The sequence below is a fragment of the Xenopus laevis genome, chromosome 8S, assembly GCF_017654675.1.
Source record: "Xenopus laevis strain J_2021 chromosome 8S, Xenopus_laevis_v10.1, whole genome shotgun sequence".
NCBI classification, from domain to species: domain Eukaryota; kingdom Metazoa; phylum Chordata; class Amphibia; order Anura; family Pipidae; genus Xenopus; species Xenopus laevis.
In genome coordinates, this window is record NC_054386.1 from 28,265,904 (window position 1) to 28,290,429 (window position 24,526).

General features: G+C 42.9%; 1 protein-coding gene across 5 annotated transcripts in view; it reads left to right on the forward strand.

Moving 5' to 3' along the window:
- Window positions 1-14,856, forward strand: part of LOC108699894 (ras-specific guanine nucleotide-releasing factor RalGPS1) — a 146,940-nt gene extending 132,084 nt beyond the window's left edge. For 2 of the 5 annotated variants that reach the window (XM_018232560.2, XM_041574490.1), the window contains exons 13-22: window positions 1,671-1,797; window positions 2,740-2,891; window positions 5,720-5,771; window positions 8,550-8,630; window positions 10,617-10,673; window positions 11,097-11,202; window positions 11,639-11,731; window positions 12,240-12,345; window positions 12,649-12,740; window positions 13,342-14,856. In XM_018232560.2, coding sequence (XP_018088049.1) covers window positions 1,671-1,797; window positions 2,740-2,891; window positions 5,720-5,771; window positions 8,550-8,630; window positions 10,617-10,673; window positions 11,097-11,202; window positions 11,639-11,731; window positions 12,240-12,345; window positions 12,649-12,740; window positions 13,342-13,371 — 896 coding nt within the window. In that variant the 3' untranslated portion in view covers window positions 13,372-14,856. The remainder of the gene's footprint in view (window positions 1-1,670; window positions 1,798-2,739; window positions 2,892-5,719; window positions 5,772-8,549; window positions 8,631-10,616; window positions 10,674-11,096; window positions 11,203-11,638; window positions 11,732-12,239; window positions 12,346-12,648; window positions 12,741-13,341) is intronic. The other 3 variants (XM_018232561.2, XM_041574491.1, XM_041574492.1) reach the window with 3 other exon arrangements.
- Window positions 14,857-24,526: the final 9,670 nt, after the last annotated feature.

Here is a 24,526-nt window from a genome sequence, read left to right on the forward strand (position 1 = left end):
GCCCCCAAACGGACTGTAACATTGTACAGAAAGCTCATCTAAGCACTTGTGTGTTTTATTTATATATATATATATATATATTTTTTTTTTTTTTATTAGTTTTTATGATGTTATCACGTTTAAATTGTCGATATAATACATTTAAAGATCAGTGCCACTAGCTGGTCATTTCAGTCCACTGGCAGCTGAAAATGCATTTCCTGAGAAAAGGACAGTCTTATGATGTTGCTCTGCTCAGAAACTAAAGTTGGTGAGCAGAGAAGAGTCTCCTAATGCTTCACTGGTCGGTTATAAGCAGATCAACAGACTTTCCTTTTTCTTAGGAAGTTAATTTTCAGCCGACTGTAGTTAGGAAACAGATCACAATCTAGTCGTTCTGTAATACCATCTGGTCGAGGAATGGCAGGAAGAAGCTGGGGGTAAAATCAAGCGGCTATGGCATTAATAAAGCAGATACAGGGCTCGTTCAGCCAATAGGAAGGCCTGATTGCATTATTGTCAATCTCGTTTCAATCGTTTCAATCTCGGCTGCTCTGTGCTGACTATAGGTGGTGCAGTGAGTGATGGGCTGAGTTGGCCAGTGGGTGGCGCTGCCAGTCGCACAATTCTATCATCTCTGTATATTTGTATTTAGACATTTAGTGCTTTTGCTCTTGTTACACAATGAGGAATGTGTGTGATTGTGAGCATACACAGCCATGACACACGCGTGTATAGAGTCACAGAGACAGGTGTGAGTTGTGCAGCAGGGATTATACTCTAACATAGATGTGGCATGTGCTGGGATTTCTTGTTCTGCCCCACACAGGGTTAAACATATTTTGGGAATTGCCGGTGGTTTACATCCCTTCTGTGCCAGGACAGCTCATGCCAATTCAGACAAATCACATTCTTCCCTTTGTGTACGGACAAGCCGACCCAGGAACCCAAAAACAAACAATTCCACAGTTACAGTTCCAGCTTGCGCATGGGTTCTCCCATCCGCCAGTCCTCACTGTACTCCCTATGCACCCCATGGCCCTTCCAGACGCCCCAGGGCCCCCTCAGGGCTCAATTGTAACACATACCTTAAACCTCTCTCCAAACCTAATGAGCATTAATCATATTAAAGGGAAACTATTCCTCAGAGGTAATCTCTGCAGACAGAGGGCAGAGAGTAAAGGCAAATGTACATAGGAAAATCCATTAAGATTATATCTCACAAGGAATCCCGGCTGATTTATTGGTGCAGCAGCAAGTGCAGCTCCCCCACTTCTGTCTGACCCCAGAATCACAGTAGCTTCTGCTACAAATCATGATTCATTGCCCCCCATCTGCTCCAAAGGCTCTGACTCCCGGCATTTGCCTTGGCCACATAAGCCTGACCCTTTAGGCCATTGAAGAAGACAAAGGAAGCCTTTCTCAATGCCAGGGTGCAGCTGCATGAGCCACTACAGGGCACACACCCAGCCCCAAGTGTAGCCTCTATGTAACCTACACCCCTAAGGTAAGGGGAAATATAAGCATATATAGCAAAGTAAAACCTCAGCGCTGGTGCCAGGACTGCAGCTGTATTCAGTATATCAGTATTTTCATTTCCCAAGCAATGTTACATGTGTCTTTGTATAGGCTCCGCCTTTCCTGCTCTCAGTACGTTCTCACAGTAAGTACCACATAATTTCTGTCATTAGGTCCCTCTGAGATGGCGGCCACAATGCGATTCAACAGGAGACCAACTTGCCCTGATGCGTCAGTGGCCACCAACCTCCCAACTCCGCCTGTATCCCGCCATAGAAAGAGCCACAGCCTGGGAAACAAGTGGGTGCAATGCAACCTTGCCTTATATTGCTGTTTAGGACTTCTGCTTTAGGGCTATGGCACATGAGGGGTGTTCTAGGCCAGCCCATCGATCAAAACCCCCAATTAACTTTATGGCTTAAAGCACTTGTGTGGCACTTCTCTATGAGCAGAAAAATGGAAATCATTGGGGATGGTGCCAGCTGGTCGGGTTCCCCCAGGCATTACAATCGCTAACCTAGGCCCCCAAGGCATCAGATCTCTTAACTGAAACAGATCAGTTCAAGGTATGTTTTTATCACTTCTACAGCTGCTTCTCATTGGGCCCTTGCGGCTGTCCGGCCCATGCACAGGATGGTAGAAATTGGAAATATTGGTATACTGCAAATGTATGCAGTCCCAGATAGGTGCAAGGGCCCACTGGAAGCAGCAGAAGGGACCCATACACTGACCAATAAGCTGCAGACTTTGTCTGTTGGCCCATTTTATTGACTTGGCCACCTTATTGGCCACCTTAAGTGAAGGGAGTAGCACTTATTGATCATTGTAGGGAAGCGCTTGTATTGGCTTAAGATGGGCCAGTTTGGTATAGGTTTATAAGCAACTTTAGTGCTACACGTTGGGTTTGGGTTGGAAGAGGATAGGTTTGGGTCAGTAGATTGTTGACCCAGGTGTCACTATGGTTCCGTGCATTGGCAGCTTCTCTTCCCTTTATGTCATTACAATAAAAAAATAAATAAAAGGTGGGCATACTACATGGGGCCTGTTGTAGTGTATCCATCTGTTCACCCCATTGGCTAGTCATTTGGATATATTATGGGGTTGGTCCCTGTATGGCCCTAAAAGCTCTCCCAGTGTTTTGTAGGTGTCAGTGACCCATCATGCTATTTACACATTTTGCTCACTCACTTAGATGTCACACAGTCCCATATCTGGCTTCTTTTCTTTCCTCCATTTACCCAGTGTCATGTGTCAGTTCAGTGTGGTTGAGAGTAAAAGTGCCACATTTCCATCAGAGAAACAGCGCCACCTGCTGGACGATAGTGTCCTAGAGTCACAGAGCCCTGTCAGGAATCAATCTCAGACCCCGATGTTTACCAATGGTATTTCCTTAGGTAAGTGCATCATTTTCTTCATTCCTTTGCCAATGATTGTAACCACATTTCCCATGTGACTACTCACTTTTCCTTTATTGCATTGACTAATTCATATTCACATTGAGAAACTGATGCTGTAAATGGATTTATAAGGTCAAAGTTAGTGAGGTTCTCCACCAGCTAGATCTTTGGTCAGCTAAGTGCCACCAGCTAGCTCTTTGTTCAGCCGAGTGTTCTCCACCGGCTAGATCTTTGGTCAGCCAAGTGTTCTCCACCAGCTCGATCTTTGGTCAGCCAAGTGTTCTCCACTGGTTAGATTTTTATTCGGCCAAGTATTCTCCACCAGCTAGATCTTTGGTCAGCCAAGTGTTCTCCACCCGCTAGATCTTTATTCAGCTAAGGGTCGGAAGTGTTTAGTCTAAAGCTATGAGAAGACTTTTGGTTTGGGAAGGGGGATTGGTTGCCGCTGGATGATATATATTCATTTCTGCTCCTCATTTAATCAAGTTATTTATGTTCAACAATTGAGAGGGTGGGCCTAAGTATTAACATTCTCTGTTTGGTTACTTTAAACACCACGGACATATTGGTGATTGCCAACGTGGCTGTACGGGCGGCACCCCCCCCACACACACACACCCACCCACATTGAGTTACTGCATTGAAGAAAGGCAGAAAGAGCTGGCTAGCACCCTCTATTTCTCTGGCCAATGACAGATGGCAATAATTGTGAATAGGTGTCTCTGACACCTATGATTAAGTACCGGAGAGTATGAAACGCATTAGGTGGGCCATGTGGGGTCAGTATGTACCATTTTAAACGTATTTTGTAATAAATTTTCATTTTTAACTAAAAATTGAGCTTTGGAACATATTTCTTGGATATATACATTTGTAGCACATTGTGGGTGCCCTTGGAACCGGGACAGGTTCCCTTGGCTCAGCTGGATTCACAGGAATCCGTTATATAGACTCCCAACAAAAAATAGCAAACATCTTACTCTTTCTAGCTGCAAACTGCCAGGACCCAGGGCACATAGACAGTTCTAGCCCCTCCAACATGAATAATGTAATTCAGTAAAGGTGGCAGAGAAGTAGAACAGGTGCAGCTCTTTAATATTTGTTTGAGAGACATTCTATAAGCCCAGTCCCTGCTGATGAAAAGCAGAGGTGCAGGTTCATAAGGCATGGTGTCTGTGTGTTGGGAAAAGTCAGTGCCGACAGGTACGGATCATGGTACCTGTGCATCACGACTGTCCAGACCTCAGTAAACAACTTGCCTACAGCTTTCCTTCAGCATGGTCTACATGAATGTTCTACAGTGGGCCAGTACCAGCCCTAATAGCATTGTGCCATCTGACCAGCCTGAGAGACCCTGGAGCAAATCTGCCTGGAAGAATAAGCCAGAATCCCTTCTGAATGGCATGAAAAGCTGAAGCTCATCAAGTCCACTTAGCTCAAAAGGCTTGGCTCAACCAAAAGAAAACACTAAGTTAGAGTATTATCAGTTTGATATAAAGCATTTGCTGTTCTCTAACAGTTCCACAGGGACCCTTAACCACCTCCGTACCTCAACCACATGATGAGTTCAGCTTAGGGTTAGAGGGAACCCACCTTTCTGCACCATGTGTTTGACAAGAAGAGAGCTCTGAAGGGCCCATCCAGTGGGTAGACAATCCTCAACTCTTCTCTTCACTTTATATTCAAGGAGCAGAAAAAGCAAAATTCCAAGAATCCTCCTCAAAATATTGAGCTCATTAAAGAAATGAGTTCAGAGGTAGGAAATTTTTTAATGTCTCCCATTGCTGGAGGGAAAGACAACAGAGGACGTGTATCTTGGCAATGATGGGCCGACTGGCTGTTGATGGATATGGATTATGATAAGGCCACAGGCAGCTTCCCTGCTGACCACATAATCCATTTGCATCTTCTCCTATTTCACGGATGATGAGAGAAACTGTCATCCCAGGAAGCCCTTGCATCTGTCCAGGCAAGTTAGCTGGAGACCATTAGGCTCATCTGAAGTTTAACGCAAAACGCACTCGATGGTGAACGGAGCATAAAATTCTGGGATTTGCCTGAAACAGAGCTCGATTCTAGCAAAGGGAAGCATTGCTTGAGCCAGACCAGTTGGGTCGGCTTGAGGACTGTCGTTAGGCATTACAGTAAGAGCTAATTATGTACATGAATGGGTCTGCTAATTGCACAAGCAAAGATAACCTTGGGGCCGTCCAATCACGCAAGGCTCCTCTTTCCACTAAAGATTTTATGTTCATGATACTCTAGTGACACCAGTGATGTCAATCTCTGTCAGAATTATGGTCTTTAAATAAAATGTACAGCCTCAAAACAAATAAATGTAGAATTTCTCGGATTGCTTGTCTGAGCACTTTTGCAATTTGAATTATTTTTTTTTTTTTTAGTTTTCAAGAGTTTTCAAGCTTTTAACATTTTGAATTTTAAAGAACAGCACCACCTGTTGCCAGTTTGGCCTACTGTCAGCTGCAGATGTATTTGGTCAGAAAGGGAAAGGCTTATGAGGTTACACTGCTTAGAAAATGAAGTTAGTGAACAGAGAAGAGTCATCTGAGTCCGTTCTAAGCAGAGCGACACCAAAATAATTTTCTTTTCTGATTAAATTAATATTCGGCCAAAAAAGGTGGTGCTGCTGTTTCACATTCATTCTATTAGCCAGTCAAAAAGTGCTAAAGTCTTGAAATAATAACTGTAGATAGCAAAAGTGCATGGTGTTTGAGACACCATGTGCAGTAACATGAAACCATTTCCGGGAAAAAAAATCAACCTGCATTTACCTTTTTGGCATTTTTACCCTCTCTCTATTTTAGGGAGCAGTGAAAGCTCGGAATTCAGTGAAGATGTATCAGCTGGGCTTGACAGGTAGGTCCCAGTGCCATTTCTTGTTAGTAAAATCAAATGATCTGAAATGGAGACAGTGACCCCCATTTGAAAGAGTCAGAAGAAGAAGGCAAATAATTCAAAAACTATAAAAAAAAATAACTGAAGACAAATTGAAAATTAGTGTCAAAATATTAAAGAAATTGTCGAGCAATGCCTATAATTATACCATTATTAATCAGAAAAAAAGTTTCAAAAAATAACGAATGAGGGGAGAAAAATACTCACAGTTCACCCTAGTCCACGGGTGCAAAAATCCAAAAAAGCTAGAAATTGTGAGTTTTCTCCAAAAGCAGTGGCGTAACTACCGGGGGAGTAGGGGATGCGATTGGGCCAGGGCCCGCACCCCCTCAGGGCCCCCTGGCAGCTCACGCGCCACGAATTCCGGGCTGATTCCCGGGCGGTTCCGGCTGTACAGAGGGGGGCGGGGGGCCTGGCTGCGTGTCCCGCGCCAGGGCCCGCCCCCCTCTAGTTACTTCACTGTCCAAAAGTAAAGACCAAAGTTAAGATAAAAAATGCAATTTATTGGGACATACAGATGACCGCCTAACGTGTTCGCTTAACGGTTTTTTCTTTTAACAAAGAAAAGAAATAAAAGAAAAGAAAAAAACTTAAATTTGATAAACTATGTTTTTATTATAATCAGATTTGTGTTATATTTTTTCTTTATTTTCTTTCCATAATTTCTTTCTATTTTTTAATTTTTTCTTTTTTGAAATATATTATACTATATATAGTATATATATATATATATATATACTACATGTTCTGAATGAATAATTGTATACCACTTATATGTATACAGATATTCTAAATGCCATTGCTCTCACTTAAATTGGATTAGTTGCATGTGCAAAAAGACACCTGTGCTGTTAATTGTCTTTAAAAGAGATTTTCAGGGGTGTGCTCATTAGTCTATGAATTGCCCCAGTAGGCACGAAACGCGTTTGAATTTTTTATCTTAAAAACTTTGGTTTTTACTTTTGGAGAAAACTCACAATTTCTTGCTGTTTTCAATTGAAAAGTAGCTTAGAATTGTCCATTCTATAACCTAATAAAAGTTACCGTAAAGGAGAGCCACCCCTTTAAGCCATAATTCCTCATTCCTCTACATGATCAATTCTTGGCATCAAAACTTAGGATAAAGCTATGGGTTCCTGTAAATTAAGGGATGGATACTCCTTAGCAATGTGATTGTACCAAAGGTATGCCTATATCAGGATCCTGTGTGCATTGAAACAGGATTGAGGGAGGGATGGAAACCCCTGCTCAAATCCTTTTGACTCACCAAAGACTTTTTGGGTCACGCTTCTGTCCCCCATTTGAGACCCAACATTTGGCCAGAATTGGCTCATGACAGAGGTTGTGTCACATGGAGACATCCATGTCATTTGGCCATCATTCCAAACACAAACAAGTCTCATTCTAAGTGACCTTCAGGGAGGGCTTCTACGAGTATCTGAGGTAAAGAATAGGTGTTCTTCCCAAGTCTCTCTTATGGGCCCCATTTGGGAGCAGTTGTACAAAAGCATTGGAAAGGAATTGTACCCAAGAAGCCAGCTGTCGCCATGTTTGTGTCTAATTGTAACCAATGTTATTTTTGTCATGAGCTTTTGTGTGTGCTTTTGATAGCAAGTGCTCTTCCTTGCTAATGTGCATCTAATGACTGCCAGCACCAATAGGTGAGCTCGTTGATTAGGATGAGGTCTCCTGAGTCTACCAAGATGGAATCATGGAGACACTTTAGCTTACACACGTGTACAGTGCAATGCCACATGCACTGGAAACAAACTAAGGACTGGTTGGCTGGCCACATTACATCTATGCGTCTTAAAAAGTCAATCGGAGTTTCTGGTTCAGTTAAAAATAGAGCCATATACCTATGGCTTCTCCTGGGAATCCTATCAATAAGATCCAACTGGTAGAAAAAGACACACAGCTAGGATTGCAGACAATCTATGGCTTCCCAGCAATTGCAAGAGATGAGGGAAGTTGAACTTAAGCAGTCGAAGTGCCAGATCTTATCCAAGCTGGCCTTACAAAAGATCTGCTTATTTGGTGAGGTCACCGAAATTACTTGAACTTTTCCAATTTGGCCAATAGTGTGATGAGTCACATTTGACTGAACCAATTTTGGTCAACCATTGGATGATACTCCAGGCCTAAAGTGACCTGTTAGGAGAGGACCACATCAACATGTCAATGCGGTTGGCATTTGATAGATATTTGACAGTTTTTGAAGGAGATGCCCATCAGGAGGACCACAGGCCAGGTCTGTATGTTCTGAATGACTCCAGTGAGTTATCAGGATTGGACTCTCTGGTTATTTCTAGAGATGTCTGTATAGAGCACAAATGAATGTAGGCTCCCAACTGATATTGTTTCAGGAAATGTATTTTATTAGCATGAAGAGAGAGTATAGAGGTGGATATCAGGTTACAAAAGAGTTTCATGGGGCATAAATAAAGTTCAAATGGTTGGGGTGCTGCATTCATAGCATTCCTTTTTTAAGGTCCTATAAACCAACTTTTATGCCAAATACATTCATTTTTCCTCTGTTATTTAGGAACCTTTGCATATCCAGTGCCCCAACATGTGGTTTAATTGTGTGTTCAATCCTTGCCCCAAGTAGTCAGGGTGCCCTGCTCCTGCATTCCTACGATGCCATGAAATAACTAGCCGATTCCATGCATGTTACTTGGGTAATGCTTTTTAAGCTCAATGCTCTGTTTTAGAACACATGTTTAAATTTGCAAACAGGGGTCGATTGTATGCCACCTTGGGACCCAACTGGCGGGTTCCTGTTCGGAATTCTCCCAGAAGTCGCAGCTGTGTTTACAGGTACATTTAGGTGTTGGGTCTCAAACTTTCAATCTGCATGCCTGAAATTCTACATAAATCCTGAATTTGGATAAGTCACGGGCGGCCCTTCAGCTGTTGCACCTGGGACTTGTCATTCACCAGCAGCTGCAGTGCCTCCTGTTGGACATGCATTCAATAGATGATAGTAGAACAATCTCCCCCTTCTACCCCTTTATTAATCCAATGGTGATTTATGTTTTTAAATACATATTATATAGCATGGCAGCCATGAAACGGTGAACAGGGTCTTTGGGTGTCTGAGAACAATATTTAGTACTATTTCTTGTGGTTCAGTTAGGGGCCCAGTGGGTTTCTAATGGAATGCCAGCATACACCAACTAGACGGGTACCTATCACATAAGTACTTACTTTCCCAGATCCACTCACTTGGAAGCTGCAGTCACCCCCTTTATTTAGGGCCAACACATTTTACCCAGCGCAGTACAGAAATGACAGGTCATTCCCAGGCCCTGCCACAGTGGAGCTTACAAACTAAGGTCTCTATAATATTCACATACATTAGGGCCATTTGACCTGCCTGTATGTTTTTTGGGGTGTTTGAGGAAACTGGAGTAATCCAAGAAACCCAATGAGACACTCCTTGCAGATAGTGCCTCGGTCTCTGGCCCATAAGCGTTGTTGACCTGAGGCTCCATGTCCAGAACCCAGGGCCTAACTGTTTTGAAACTTAATTTGAGGTCCTGTGTAGTGTTGGGACCTAAGTCTACTTTTACAATTTTGTATAAAGAGCTTTTCCTTTGAAGAACAAGCAGCAGAGAGGAATAGATGGGCTCATTAATAGGAGACTAAATACATTATATGAATGGTACCAGCTCTGGACTTGGTAGGAACAGATGTAGAGGAATGTACCTGGGGTTGAACGTGAACCCCACCTGAGTTTGTAAGAATTCTCCATTGATTGAGGTGGATTTTTTTTTATACAATCCACGACTGGTGGGTCATGTACAATGTTGCCTTCAGGTTCCTCGGCCAAGCATCACAGTTTTAACTACTGCTGTTATTCTTTGGTGGCCACAAGGCAACAGTGGACATTGGCAGCTAGGCCATGCCCTGAGGATGAAGTAGTGCCTCTCCTGAAATACCACCTTCAGTTTCCAACTATGGTGCTCTTCTTCTAACACCTTGCAGAGTTTGCCAGTGGTCTAAAGTTCAGCCCAGAAGTGTCATATAGAAGAGCTTTGCATCCAGGCTCATGGTGTTTTACCCCTGAGGTCACTCCTAGCAAACATTTATCACCTAAACACACTGGGGGTCATTTATCAACACTGGGTAAATTTTCCCATGGGCAGTAACTCATGGCAACCAATCAAATTGCTGCATTCATTGTTCTACTTGCAGCTGGCTTCAAAAAGCTCATCACTGATTGGTTGCTATAGGTAACTGCCCAAATTTGCCCAGTGTTGATAAATGAGCCCGACTCACTGGCCCATTTCTTCAGAGGCTAATCATGGATTAACAATGACCAATCGTGCTTCAAATTGATGGCAAAAACAAATGATAATAAAAAAATTGGCATCCCCAGTTATCTAAGCTTTTATTATCCTTTAATTGTTCTAATGTTGATGTCCTTATTGTGTACGCACATGCTTTTGTGTGTTTTTGTCTCTTTTTGTGTCTCTGTTTTATCTCTAATATCCATTCTCTCTTTCTCTGCCGAGACCCAAACAAGGCACGTTGTTTCTATTTGCTGTTAATTGTGAGGTCAGGTTAGAGGCCTGTGATGGGCAGACAGGAACCTTCCCAAGTGGAACCTCTTTCCAGTATGGGCAGGGTGTGGTCTCCTGCAATCCCAACCCCCAATCCCATCACTCTCTTGCTCTAAAGTGATTTTGTAGCTGTGAATTTTACCTGTAGGAGACTGTAGAACTGAGTTTTGAATGAGTTTGTGAATGTGAAAGTCAGGGCCGGCTCTGTACCGCACGTCTCTTTGTGTTTATCTTGTAGCTCTACGAGATCGGAGCGGGCCAGCGCTTGGATACACACGGGAATGGCGACCGTACGGTAAGGACAGATAATGCGCCCTTTTACATTTGCAATAAATGAGCTGAAATCTCATGTAGGTTGCTCTGAGGAAGAGGAGGAACAAGGTACATTGCACCAGAGCATGGTGGTGTTCAGATTACTGGGCATGGTGACGCCACTGCTTGTGTCATGTCCAATTAGGTTCAATTTCAGTTGACGATTGGATGCCTGAGTACTTACCAGTTGCAGCCATTGACCTACAAGCAGTCAGTGTTGCTCAGTACTTGTAGGTTAGTTGTGTGGCAGCTTGTAGAGCATGTAGCTAATATTCCCCTGGGCCTGATACTTGCCCCTTTATCTCTACAGCCATATCCGATATTTACAAGGTGATTAGATACACTGGAATGACTTACCAGCTGTGTTAGAGGCAGCTCTTTGCTTACAGACCTTCCCTTTGTGCAGTCCCACAGGTGCATACAGCTCCTTCGTGGGAAGCTCACCTGGAGCCATTGCCATGGAGGGATCACTCCGTAGGAAAACTCTGCTGAAAGAAGGGAAAAAGCCAACGGTGAGATATGATTTGCTCCTAACACATGATCATGCATAGAGCGAGTGACATCTTGGTCTGACAGTCTCTTTATGTCCCACCCACACAGGTCAGTTTACAAGAGCACAAAGCACCATGGAATAGTCTTTTAGATGGAGCTCATGAAATCATTTGCCATCAGTAGCTCACGTAATACATTAAGACATTAGTAGGACATGTTTACCTGTTGTTAATCCATAATCACTAAAGTGATGGCAGCACCCACCACTTATGTCAACCAGCAGCAACCAGTTAGGTGTGAGAAGTATTCTGACGCCCCATGTGCCACAGTTGAGGGTACTTTAAGAGATTGTCACTGTCCCAAGGACCATAATATTCATAGAGTCAAGGTTATTGAGTTAGAGACAACTGCTGTAACATTTCCTGATCTGGACCATCTATTCTGCTCTATCTGCAGCTTGCTTCCTGGACAAGGTACTGGGTGACCCTTTCTGGTTCAATGCTCCTCTACTTTGGGCCAAAGTCTTTAAGAGGCAATGAACGGAAACATGTAAGTGATACACCGCAGCCTAAATGCTGTTTTCTATGGGTCAAATTTGTGTGATGCTGAGTGGTAACTAACCCCTACGAGTGCAGATATCCTAAGCAAGATCAGTAAGTGGATCTCTGAGTCCGAGAGACCTCCACAGTTGCCCCAACTATTACCCCCTGGTAGTCACTGAGATATCTTCCTATAGTCCTGGTAGCAAAAATATTGGGCAGCTGTGCCCATTTCTGCATTTATACAAGTACTCAATGCCTGATGGGATATGTCTGGATGGAATTACCTGTTTTTTATGGCTCATACACTATAGGGTTTCTTTTTGGTTGGCAGTTTCCAAGGTGGGAAGGATGAAAGTCAATACTCGTGCCTTAATAAAGGCATTTTGGAAAGCTTCATTCAGCTTGCACTTAGGGAACATCTAAAGGGTGTTTGTATCTGAAGCTCAGTGTGATCCAGAACAATGGCATTTGTTATTAAGTAATTCATCTTTAAATTAGTTGATTCTCTCTTTCAGTACAAATCGACACCTAGTAAAAAGGTGTCTATACTCGGCTGGATGGTGGTACTGCCGGATGATCCAGAACATCCTAACATTTTCCAACTCAATAACCCAGATAAAGGTAACACTCAGATTCCCTTATTTGCCCATATGTCCTACTGAGATCATGGAGTCAGTGCCTTTAAGGGCCCCAGACCATATTTACTTTGGCAACCAGAGGCCAAGTAGCACTCAAAAGGACTCATTGAACTATGGAACTAGGGGTTTCTTTTCAGCTCAGTTGCTTGTGACCTCGTTTTTTCTAGCCATGGTCTGGAACTCCCAGCCGAACTAATAAAAGGAAGCTGTTTTCTCCATAATTGGGTTGATTTGGGGGGCGGTGAATTGAAATGACATGGCAGTAATGAGAACTGTCTGATTTCAGGCAATGTTTACAAGTTCCAGACCAGCTCCAGGTTCCATGCGATACTGTGGCATAAACATCTGGATGACGCCTGTAAAAGTACCCGGCCTCCAGTAAGTGACCTTCCCTGTACAGAAACACCTGCCCCTGATGTAAATAAGACCCCCTTTGGAGACAGTCCCCCTTGGCTTTCAAAAAGGTTACAGATATAGGTGTTTCAGGCATTGTTCAAAAATATCTGCACCAGCAGATAAAGTCCACATAAAGGTGGCCATACACGCCCAGATATTATCATTTGAAATGAAGTTTTCTACAATAATCAATGTGTGTATGGCTGATAATCAGACTCACTGATTGCCCAAGACAGAAAATTTTGATCAGGCGCCTTTGAAGGCACCCGAATATCGGCCAGGGTTTACTGCTGATTCGTCGCCTAGAAGTAGAATTTTGTTGTTTCTGCCTGTACAGTATATCTAATTATTCAGCTCTTAACATTTTGGTTACAGGAAAGGTCGCCATTATTATGTGTATGGCCACCTTAAATGACCTTCGAGCATTCTCCACAAACAATCCCTCTGACTGAGCCCCCCTGCCGCTTCAGGCCCCCAGACAGACTAAATGGAGGATAATCTAGTGCAATTTTACTTAAATTCTTGTTGTTGATCACCACTTGGACGCCATATTGTTAAAGTGATGATGATGGTTATTTTCCAGGTGCCAGCTAACCTCATGTCTTTCGAGTGAGTGGTTTGGTCCATTTTGGAATTGAAGTGCCAAATTACCCAGCCAAAGTGGATTTATATTGAAGGCAACATCGCCTGAAACATTTTGCCCCTATGGAGTAGACAAGCCCTTCTTTGCGTCACTATAAACTTGACATCCAAGATGGAGGCGATGGAGAGCGGGACAACAAGTGATGGTAAAGCAGCCCCTATTGGATGAAAGGACATGATATCATTTTACAAACTGTTCTTCTGAACTGTGAAGCTGCTTGATGTACTGGAACAACCTTTTGGCCCATGTTGGGTTTAAACCTCCTTTTGATGGACATGATATTAACAGTGTTACGGATAATGAAGTGTCAAAACCGCATTTTTTTTCTAAGTCGACTTGCACTGATTCGCTCTGCATTGTGGTGGCCTCCGCCTTTTGTAGGAAAGAAGAAGATGAGGAGAACCCACTTTGGCTACACCCCCCTCAATGTTTTGTGATCAGTACCAAATCCATGGATTGCGGCACAAACTGCCGACTGTAAATACAGTAAATAGGCCTTTAACTTAATTTTTTTAATTCAAAAGACACAAATTATTATTGTATCATTTTCTTTGTGTAATGAACTTGCCTGCGATGTAACATAACGAGATGTTATTTTTATTTACTACATTAGTATGAGAACATAGGGGCCTGTTGGACCCATTGAAGATAACTCTAGTTTATCTGGCATAATTTTTTTATTGTGTGTGAGTGTATTATTTATACTGGAGAATGTGGCTTTGAAACAGGCGTGGGGTGCGTATACATGAAGGGGCATCCGGGGGGGTACAAACGTTTACAATCGTCCCACCTGGAAACCTCACACCAGCAAGGAGAATAATCCATGTTACAGACGGCAGTTCTACATGTCAGAGTTACGCATGGTAAAAGCCTAAACTTACCCCAAAACTGAGCTTCTACCCCCAAATAGATTTACACTGTATTTATAATGACTGTTTATGACTTAGATTGTAAGCTCCACTGGGGCAGGGACTGAGGGAAGCGCTCTATAATCTTGTTCAAGTGGTGAAGAATATGTCGGGAATTGTGGGTAGGCAGAAGAGGCAGGGGCCTAGGTCATAAAGGATGGGGAACCCTGGGATCCCAGGCACCTACAGCTCAAAGGGGCGTTAGATGAGCAGCAAGTGGTGCCAGAGGGAGAGGAAAAAGTTCCCCCGGAGTGGAAAGGAGTTGGGGGAGTGGAGAGGAGCTGCAGGGACTTGTTGAGTTGAGCAAGACCAGGAGCATCTGAGCCATAGGGCTTTCTTTATAGCACCCAACCAGGTGAGTTGCCGGGCGGATCTTCATAACGACGACACGGACGCCCCAGTGACTGGTTTTACTGTACTGAGTTTACCAAGCCGGTTTGTGGTTAAGGCGCTAAAGCAAATATTTTCGCTGCACATCTCTGTCTTGTTTAACATTCCTTGGTGATTTTGGAATTTGTACACCAATAAATGTGAATTGTAAACTTTGCAGCGGGCGTCACTTCATTCTATCGCTATTTTCTGACATTTGCCGAGTAAGACAGGTTTTGTGCCACAGGTCTGTGGCCTGGTGGTTTGAGATGATAAGTCGCCTAACTATAGGGGTCGCAGACTCCACATCTGGAAATTTTCTGTTGCTCATCTGAAAGGAAGTGAAGAGGAGCCACGTCTGTGCTCTACATCAGTGCAGCCCCCCACATGAAAATGTGGCTGTCGTGATTCCTTGTGTGAGCTTTAAAGGGTATCAGTACTGAGATCAACTGCCCCCCGCACAGTTCCCACCCCAGACTAAGGCTTGTGCCACATATACTGGATCTTGGCCTGTTGAGAATCTGCTGCTCCGATATACAATGTTCCTGCACACCTATACTTTGCCTTGGCTTCAGTGTCGGACTGGGACACCAGGGGCCCACCCAAAAACCTTTGACTAGGGGCCCACCAATTAATCTTAGACCAGGGGCTCACTCTCAGTACAATTATTATTCCTCACTCAACCTCTATTTTCTTTTCTTTACATACATTAATCTATTATTCTATCTATTTAGCCTCGTAGTTCTCATAGAAATAGGGAATGGCCATTAAATAGGACTCGTGTCTAGCAGCATAAGGGCCCACTGACACCTTGGCCCAGCGGGACTATTCCAGGTATCCCTGTGGGCCAGTCTGACACTGCTTGGCTTGGTTGCAGGCAGATTCAACAACAAAATGTGAGATTTTGCATTTTTTGTCTGCCTGTGCCCAAGGCAATGTATTGGGGGTGCAGGCACATTGTATTTCGGAGCAGCGGATCAATGATAATGTAGTAGAAACGTAGGACAAGTCCAGGTTGACTGCACATTGTTTTTATTGAGAAAGTGGCTTAACACACTCCATGTTTCTGGCCAGGCCCTTTATCAAGTAGGAGCGGCGGATAAGCCTGTGTTTCTCAAAATAAAATGTAGCAGACAGCACCATCCAGGAATTCAATTAAAAAGCCTTTATTTGTTACTTTTTGGCTTCATAATCTGGACAGATACAACGTTTCTAGCCAAACAATGGCCCTTTTTCTCAACAGGCCGACATCCAGTACGTGGCACTTGCCAAAGCATCCGCAACTTCTATACTATGCCCACCTGTGTATGCCCTACCCTGCTTATCCTACTCTGCTTGTGTGTGCCATACTCCCTGCCTGCCCTATGCTCCCTGTGTGTGCCATACTCTCTGCCTGCCCTATGCTCCGTGTGTGCCATACTCTCTGCCTGCCCTTTGCTCCCTGTGTGTGCCCATACTCTCTGCCTGCCCTATGCTCCCTGTGTGTGCCATACTCTCTGCCTGCCCTATGCTCCCTGTGTGTGCCATACTCTCTGCCTGCCCTATGCTCCCTGTGTGTGCCATACTCTCTGCCTGCCCTATGCTCCTGTGTGTGCCATACTCTCTGCCTGCCCTATGCTCCCTGTGTGTGCCATACTCTCTGCCTGCCCTATGCTCCCTGTGTGTGCCATACTCTCTGCCTGCCCTATGCTCCCTGTGTGTGACATACTCTGCCTGCACTATGCTCCCTGTGTGTGACATACTCTCTGCCTGCCCTATGCTCCCTGTGTGTGACATACTCTGCCTTGGGGAGGCATTTATTTTGGCCCCCGGACCATTGGGTGTGACCAAATCAGTCAGATTAAAGAAAATGTAAAGCCTCACAAATTTATCAGATTAGGACATTGCTGACATTACAAATATAGTTACAGGTGAGTGAAATAATAGTGATTTATGGTTCAACCAGTGGCAGCCGCTCTGCCCTTTCCTTTTCAGCCAAACACAGAGAAACTGTTATATGTGAATCTATATTTATATTAAAAATTGCCAACAATGACCTGGAGATTGGTTGTTATTATTATTATGGGCAGATATTAAATGACTGTATATATAGGAACATGTACTCCATCAAGTACTGAATGACCAGACATGGGGCAGCATGATGGAAACGCTTCAACAAGAAAACACCAATGTAGGAATCTTCTTCTATGAAAACCATCTCTTCCCCCATTCTGCTTTAATTGATGGCAATTTCACCAACACTTCTCGCATATTCCGAGACACACTGCGAGAGTCAAACAGACCTGATCAATTCAATTCCCAAAAAATAATCGTGGATCCGAGGGCAGTGATCCAAATGTCTGATCACTCTACCCTGAAACACTACAAATACTCTCAGTACGTCCCGCTAGAGAGAGCTATGGTTTATGACTGCAGAGACCCCCCCGAGAGGCACTTGTACCCACAGCCTCCCTGGTTGAGGACAAAAATGTGGCACTTTAAAGGAACAGTAACACCAACAAAAATTAAAGTGTTTTAAAGTAATGAAAATATCATGTACTGTTGCCCTGCACTGGTAAAACTGATTTGTTTGCTTCAGAAACACTATTATTGTTTATAGAAACAAGCTGCTGTGTAGCAATGGCAGAAATTGAAACAAAGGCTATATGGCACAGGATAAATAATGGATAACAGATAACACCATTATGTTCTACAGAGCTGCTGCCCCCATTGGTACACAGCAGCTTATTTATATAAACAATAGTAGAGTTTCTGAAGCAAATACTCCAGTTTTACCAGGTATGAGCAACACTGCATTGTATTTGTATTACTTAAAAACACTTGTTTTTCGATGTTACTGGTTTTTTAATGAGAAACTAATAAGGAACGTTAACAATATGCTAAACCATTTCCTAAAATAATGATATATTATAGACCAATGATACTTGCTCTTCAAAAATCTGTCTATCGTGAAAGGAAATGTAGCCCCTCCAAACAAACAGCCTGCCCTTCTGTTTACATTATGTTTTCATTTTCCAGACATTAGCAGTTTTTTTAACACTAACAATGCATTTGAAACAGCACCACCTGCTGTTCAGAAAAGTCACAAGCGGCTCCATTTTCTCAGGAACTGAATTTGTTGCGTTGGCTGAAAATTAAGCTTTCAGGGGAAATGGAACCTCCTGTGATGTTGCTGAACAACAAGTTTCACTCTTAAGTCATAGTAGGAGTAGATATTAAAAAAATATATATATAAATTGCAAAGGTGCGCTGAAGAACACCCTGAGCAATTGCACTGCAGCACTGGAGGGCACAGAGTAAGGCTGGAACCCAACTGAGTGGTGTCAGGGATCTTTCTGAATAGTTGCTGGAAGCAAAATGATCCACCAAAAACCTGTTCCACCTTCCTTAAAAGGGATACTGTCATTTTTCAAAATGAATCAGTTAATAGTGCTGCTCCAGCAGAATTCTGCACTGAAATCCATTTCTCAACAGAGCAAACAGATTTTTTTATATTCAATTTTGAAATCTGACATGGGGCTAGAGATATTGCCAATTTCCCAGCTGCCCCAAGTCATGTGACTTGTGCTCTGATAAACTTCAGTCACTCTTTACTGCTGTACTGCAAATTGGAGTGATATCACCCCCTCCCTTTCCCCCCCCCCCCAGCAGCCTAACAACAGAACAATGGGAAGGTAACCAGATAACAGCTCCCTAACCCAAGATAACAGCTGCCTGGTAGATCTAAGAACAGCACTCAATAGTAAAAACCCATGTCCCACTGAGACACATTCAGTTACATTGAGAAGGAAAAACAGCAGCCTGCCAGAAAGTATTTCCCTCCTAAAGTGCAGGCACAAGTCACATGACCAGGGGCAGCTGGGAAATTGACAAAATGTCTAGCCCCATGTCAGATTTCAAAATTGAATATAAAAAAATCTGTTTGCTCTTTTGAGAAATGGATTTCAGTGCAGAATTCTGCAGGAGCAGCACTATTAACTGATGCATTTTGAAAAAAATGTTCTTCCCATGACAGTATCCCTTTAATTTGCCCATAGATGTAAAGATTTTTAAAAGATCTTTATGTTATCGTTGACCAAGTTTATCTTGAAACAAACGTTTAAATGTACGATTTGTCCATAAACTAAAAAGACCATTTCAAGTGATATTGTCTAGTTGAAGCCAGGAAAACTGAGGGTTGCTGCCTGCTTGGCCCTGCAAACAATTGGACAATAGACAGATTTCTCTGTGACTGATGTCGGACGAAAAATCATTAGATGCACGATCGTTTGATTCCCACTAACCGCACGATAATTTGACGGATTGGTTGGATAGCACTAAAATCGGTCGTTCATCAAAGAAAAATTCTTTGCGTCTATGGGGACCATTAGTCATGTTACCGTTGTTTCCAGGGGCGGGGCTAAAGTGCGATATACATCATTGTACCCTTGGCTATTTCTGGTAACTTTTCCCGGACATTAGAAGAGATTTATAATCCCAGACAAAAAGGGAGACAATGTGTTGAGTAAAATAAGAGTATAAATGGCATTTCCTGGTAGATATGCACCTGTAGCTACTTCATTCTAATCCACTAGGGATTCGGCCAAACCCCTGAATCCTTTGTGAAAGATTCGGCCGAATACCAAACCGAAGGGGAAAACATTTTTATTTCCTTGTTTTCTGACAAAAAGTCACGTGTTTTCCCTCCCAGCCCTAATTTGCATATGCAAATTAGGATTCGGTTCAGCTGGGCAGAAGGATTCGGCCGAATCCGAATCTGCTGAAAAATGCAGAATCCTGGCCGAATCCCAAACCGAATCCTGGATTCAGTGCATCCCTATTATCCACTGAACACATGTCAATTGGTTTATGATTAAAATGAGAAGAAGAAGCCTCATCAGAGCTCACTTGCCATTGCTGTAATGATGGCATTTTACCAGTAGAGGGCAGGTCAGATACAGTTCTGGAAGAGTCAGATCAAGATATCGCAACAGTGTTTTCCCAGTGTAAAAGTTTTATCACATAAATATTTCCCTGCCTTAAAGGTGAAGTGAACCAGAAAAATCAAATATTGCCTGATGAAAGAAAAGGGTCATTGTAAACAACTTCCCAATATACATCCATTAAAGAATGGCACTGGTTTTAAGGTTATGTGGCCATGTAATCACTACACAAAGGCATATCTGTGCATCCATGACTGCTCTGCTTGATACAATGTAGCAAAGTCAGTCTTCTATGTTTCTTCCCAGCAGATATGTTGTATCGAGTAGAGCAGCAACAAAGCCCCAGGCGGGAGGAATGCCATTTAGGGGGAGATTTGGGGTGAGTGCTTATTTGTGCCCTGGGTACCCCTGGAACTATAGCAGGGTGACTGTTACCCCAATGTTTCTATATATCTGTAACCTTGTTATGAGCTAAGATGGCCCAGCCTGAAGGCCAGTTAGGGGGAGATTTAGGTTGAGTGCTTATTTTTGCCCTGGGTACCCCTGGAAATATAGCAGGGTGACTGTTACCCCAATGTGTCTATATATCTGTAACCTTTTTATGAGCTAAGGGGGCCCAGCCTGAAGGCCAATTAGGGGGAGATTTGGGGTGAGTGCTTATTTGTGCCACAAGCACCTATCCCTTAGGTGGCCTCTAGAACATGAGAAGTCTGGGTAACCCATTGATAAACAAATAATCGCACTTGATCTACACTGGATTTAAAATTAAATTTAAACATTTATATGGAACAAAAAACATTCAAGAATCAGCACTTTCACACTTCAGCAACAAAAACATGAAGGGGAACTCAATCTTCCGAACATTATTCAATATAATGAGGCAGCCCTCTTAAGATACGACCGGTGATTGGATTCACCATGGGAATGTATACACCACCATATCCATAGACAAAACACTGACAGAAGGAACATCAGTAGGACCAGTAACATAACATTTTTTTTTTTATAAAAAAACATTAGTTTTGTGCTTAACGAAAAAAAACACAAAGACACATTAAACTTTAAATTTGCAAAGGCTTTATTAAGAAATAACTTACCGATTATCTGCTTGCGCTCCTCTTTAGAAATGGCGACAGGGCGACGATCCATCGTGCGGCACTCGATTTCTCCTCTCTGGCTATCTCCTATAGAAGGCAGGGAGGATAAATTGAGCACGGCATGATGGATTCTCGCCCTGTCGCCGTTTCTGGAGGAGCGCAAGCGGAGAATCGGTAAGTTATTTCTTTGTAAAGACTTTGCGAATTTAAAGTTAAATGTGTCTTGGTGATTTTTTTTCGTTATGTAGAAAATAATTTTTTTTACAAAAAAATGTTATGTTACTCGTCCTTTAAATTCTCTTTTACATTCCCCACTAAAAGATATTCCAAAAACCATGCAGGACAACCCATTATTCATCCACACATAAAACTTTGCACTCTCTCCGTAAAAAAGCAGACTTATCTCCATTTAACTCCATACATCTAACATGGATAAAAAACTAAAATTTCATCCCAGGTCTAAATAACACCATATTTAAAATATGGCAAACACAAGGCTTACAGAACAGACAAAGAGACATGACCACGGATAGACAAACATTTTCTTACAAACTCATAAATTCTCCCTAACTCAATTAATACAATTAACTAAACTTACAGAAAAAGGCAAAAATCACCCTATTGATTCTCTATGGCTTCGACACGATACAATTAAATCCACTGCACAAATCTACAGATCAGAACAACAATAGACATAAAGAAACCCAGTACTAATCTCACAAGAACGTCTGAACGTGTCCGGGAGGCGGAACTACTTACGAGACTGAAAAATCTGCAACAACTAACTACCCACCAGGAGTCACTACCTCAACAGACTGCTAACAATCCCCCAATACAACAATAAAGATACTAGTAACTCTCGCATATTACTTACACTAAGCAAATTGACCAAGTTCAAATAGGATAGAGATAAACCTGCAAAGTTCTGCAATTTAGAGATGTTAATTCTTATTCTTGACTTCATATAACTTGACGTGTGCTTGATAATTGTTTATTTTATTTATTTTATCTGTTAGGTATAATTACATTTGGATATGTAAAAGACAATAAAAACATTATGGGGAAAAAAAAAAGTAAAATCAAGGGTGAGGGTGGGGGTTGCCTTGGCAACTGTGGGAAATACCTTTGCATTGGGAGGGATCTAAAGGCCCACTGGTAAAATATGTTGGGATGCACCGAATCCACTATTTTGGATTCGGCCCAAATCTTTCATGAAAGATTCGGCGAAATGCCGAACCGAATCCTAATTTGCATATGCAAATTAGGGATGGGAAGGGGGAAACATTTTTACTTCCTTGTTTTGTGAAACAAAAAGTCACGCGATCTCCCTCCCTGCCCCTAATTTGCATATGCAAATTAGGATTCGGATTTGGTCGGCCGGGCAGAAGGATTCGGCTGAATATGAATCCTGCTGAAAAAGGCCAAAACCTGGCCGAATCCCGAACCGAATCCTGGATTCGGTGCATCACTAAAAATATGTAAATGGCATATATGTATTTTACCATGGGTAATAAAGTGCCTCATGTGCTCCACTCCAATTATTCTCCTTCCACCAGATGACCAGACAAACCTCTACTATTAAAAATTGTCTCTCCCATTTGACCCAGTTACTTGCAAAAACTTGTTAAAGCGGCATCTCTGGCCTCCTTCCCAAAGTTTAGAGGTTTATCCCACAGTCCGGGAAGGGACCCACAATATGTGCTAATGTCGTGCCAACATGGAAGCCAGAAGATCATAAGGTGCCTTCCCCAAACTTGGTCAAGTATAAAGATGGTTCCCAAAGTTCTCCAAACCTCATAGAACCAGTCAAATAGGCCATCCTTCCAATGATCATCTGATCTACAGAAGGTTTCCACCAAGTCCATTGGGCACACTTCTAAATGAGTAATGGAACCAGGCAGGGATGGCAATTGTCCCTCTGGTTGACCCTGGTGTTGGAGCCAGAAATGGACTGAAGTTCTTCAGAGGTGAGAGGTAGCCAGGTAGGCCCCATAATCAACACTAAAGCCCTACGAGCTATTTTGGGATCAGCATTTTCCATTTCTTTCTCTTAAACATGTACAACGTATACTCTAGACTGGACTTTATCGACTAGGGTTCAGATTTGGTTCAGGCTGTAGTTTATTTCTGTTGAGGTGTCCAGACCAGTTCTAGTGCAGACAGCTGAAATCAGGTGTGAAGCCTTAGTGGCCGACAACTAGAAATTCTTCGGGGGTCGCTCCCTGGTGGTGGAGGATGAGGAACACAGTGAGTAGCTTTGGGACCGTCTTTGCAAACCTTTGGGAGTGTTTGAGTGACGATGGAGACAGCTACTCGCTTTCTTTCTGTTCTCCCCAGTGGCACCCATGACTAGTTGCGTGCAGCCCCCACTTACCAATGCACATTGTAGCTAGGGCCAAACACAAGTATGTGGAACATGATGGAGACTTTAATGTGAAGGGAAGTGGCGTTGAGCGCATTATCCTCCCTGTTGGTTCTGTGCAGACAGAAGGGCTGCCCCCCCCTCCTTGTTTTCCTGTGTAAAAGATTTATCACGTTACTACAAGACCAAGACTGTGCACGTGCTCAGTGTGGTAGCTATATGGAGCTATAGTGACCCCTTAATTAGGACTGTAAACAACGTATTAACCATTTTGTAACATAGTTTCATTCACAACCACCAAGTGGGTCCACCCGTTTCTCAGGACCCCTTTCAGTACATTCAAAACTAACACTCTGGTTGCAAAGCTGACTTTCCGGTTCAGGAATCTTCTTTTGTGGCCCTGAAAACCCCAGAGGCTTCTCTGTAGGTGATCTTCTAACCTGGTTGACTTCATTATCTTTGCACAATTTCACAAGACGTTCCTTCTCTCAGAAAATTAATTTTCAGCCGGCCAATAAGACCAGCAAGTGATATTATTGTAGTGTTTCCCAGTGCATAACCAGCCATGTCACCACCATTAGAATAGCAATGACATTTCATGAAAGTTTGGTAACTTTTTTGTTCACATGGAGAAATGTCACTTCTCTTAACTCCCATAAGATGGGGTGTAATTGAAAAACATTCACACCTAAAACTCTCTTGTGGAGGGCACTGCCTGTTGCTTGAAAGGTTGGACCTGGTGAGATTGAGGGTGCATCGCATGGCATAGTGCCCCTATATAAGAACTGGACACATCTATGAGGCTAATTCAGACTGTGGGTGTGGGAAATGCCATACTGCTAAACTTTACAACTTCTCCTGGAAAAGCCTGTGCTTCTTTTCATGTATATTATTTTAGCACTAGGGGTCCTGAGTTCAACTCCAGCCAGGGCACTAGAGTGTGTATATTCTCTCCATGTCCTCACAAGCTTCCACCAGGAAACTCTGGATCCCCCAACACCCCAAAATGTACAACAAGATTCATGTTCAAGCTTCCTGTTCCCAATTGTGAGTGTGATTTCGATTGTAAGCTGCACGGGGACAGGGACTTCTGGGAATGATCTCTGTGCTAAATAAATAAAGGATAATGACAATAATCATTTCTAATGAGGTCACATGAATCTGCAATTAAAGGGCTGGTTCACCTTTAAAGGGCATGTAAAGGTAAAAAAATAAAATCCCATTTTTACTTTCTTTAATGAAAAAGAAATCTATCTCCAATATACTTTAATTAAAAAATGTGTACCGTTTTTATAAGAAACCTGACTGTATGCAGTGAAATTCTTCCTTCATTTACTGCTGTGGATAGGAATTGTCAGATGGTCCCTAACTGCTGAGCAGGGAAACAATCATACTTATGAACAGCAGGGGGAGCCCCCACATTACTTCCCAGCCATGCAGAACTCAAGCAGCTTTGTTTATGACGAT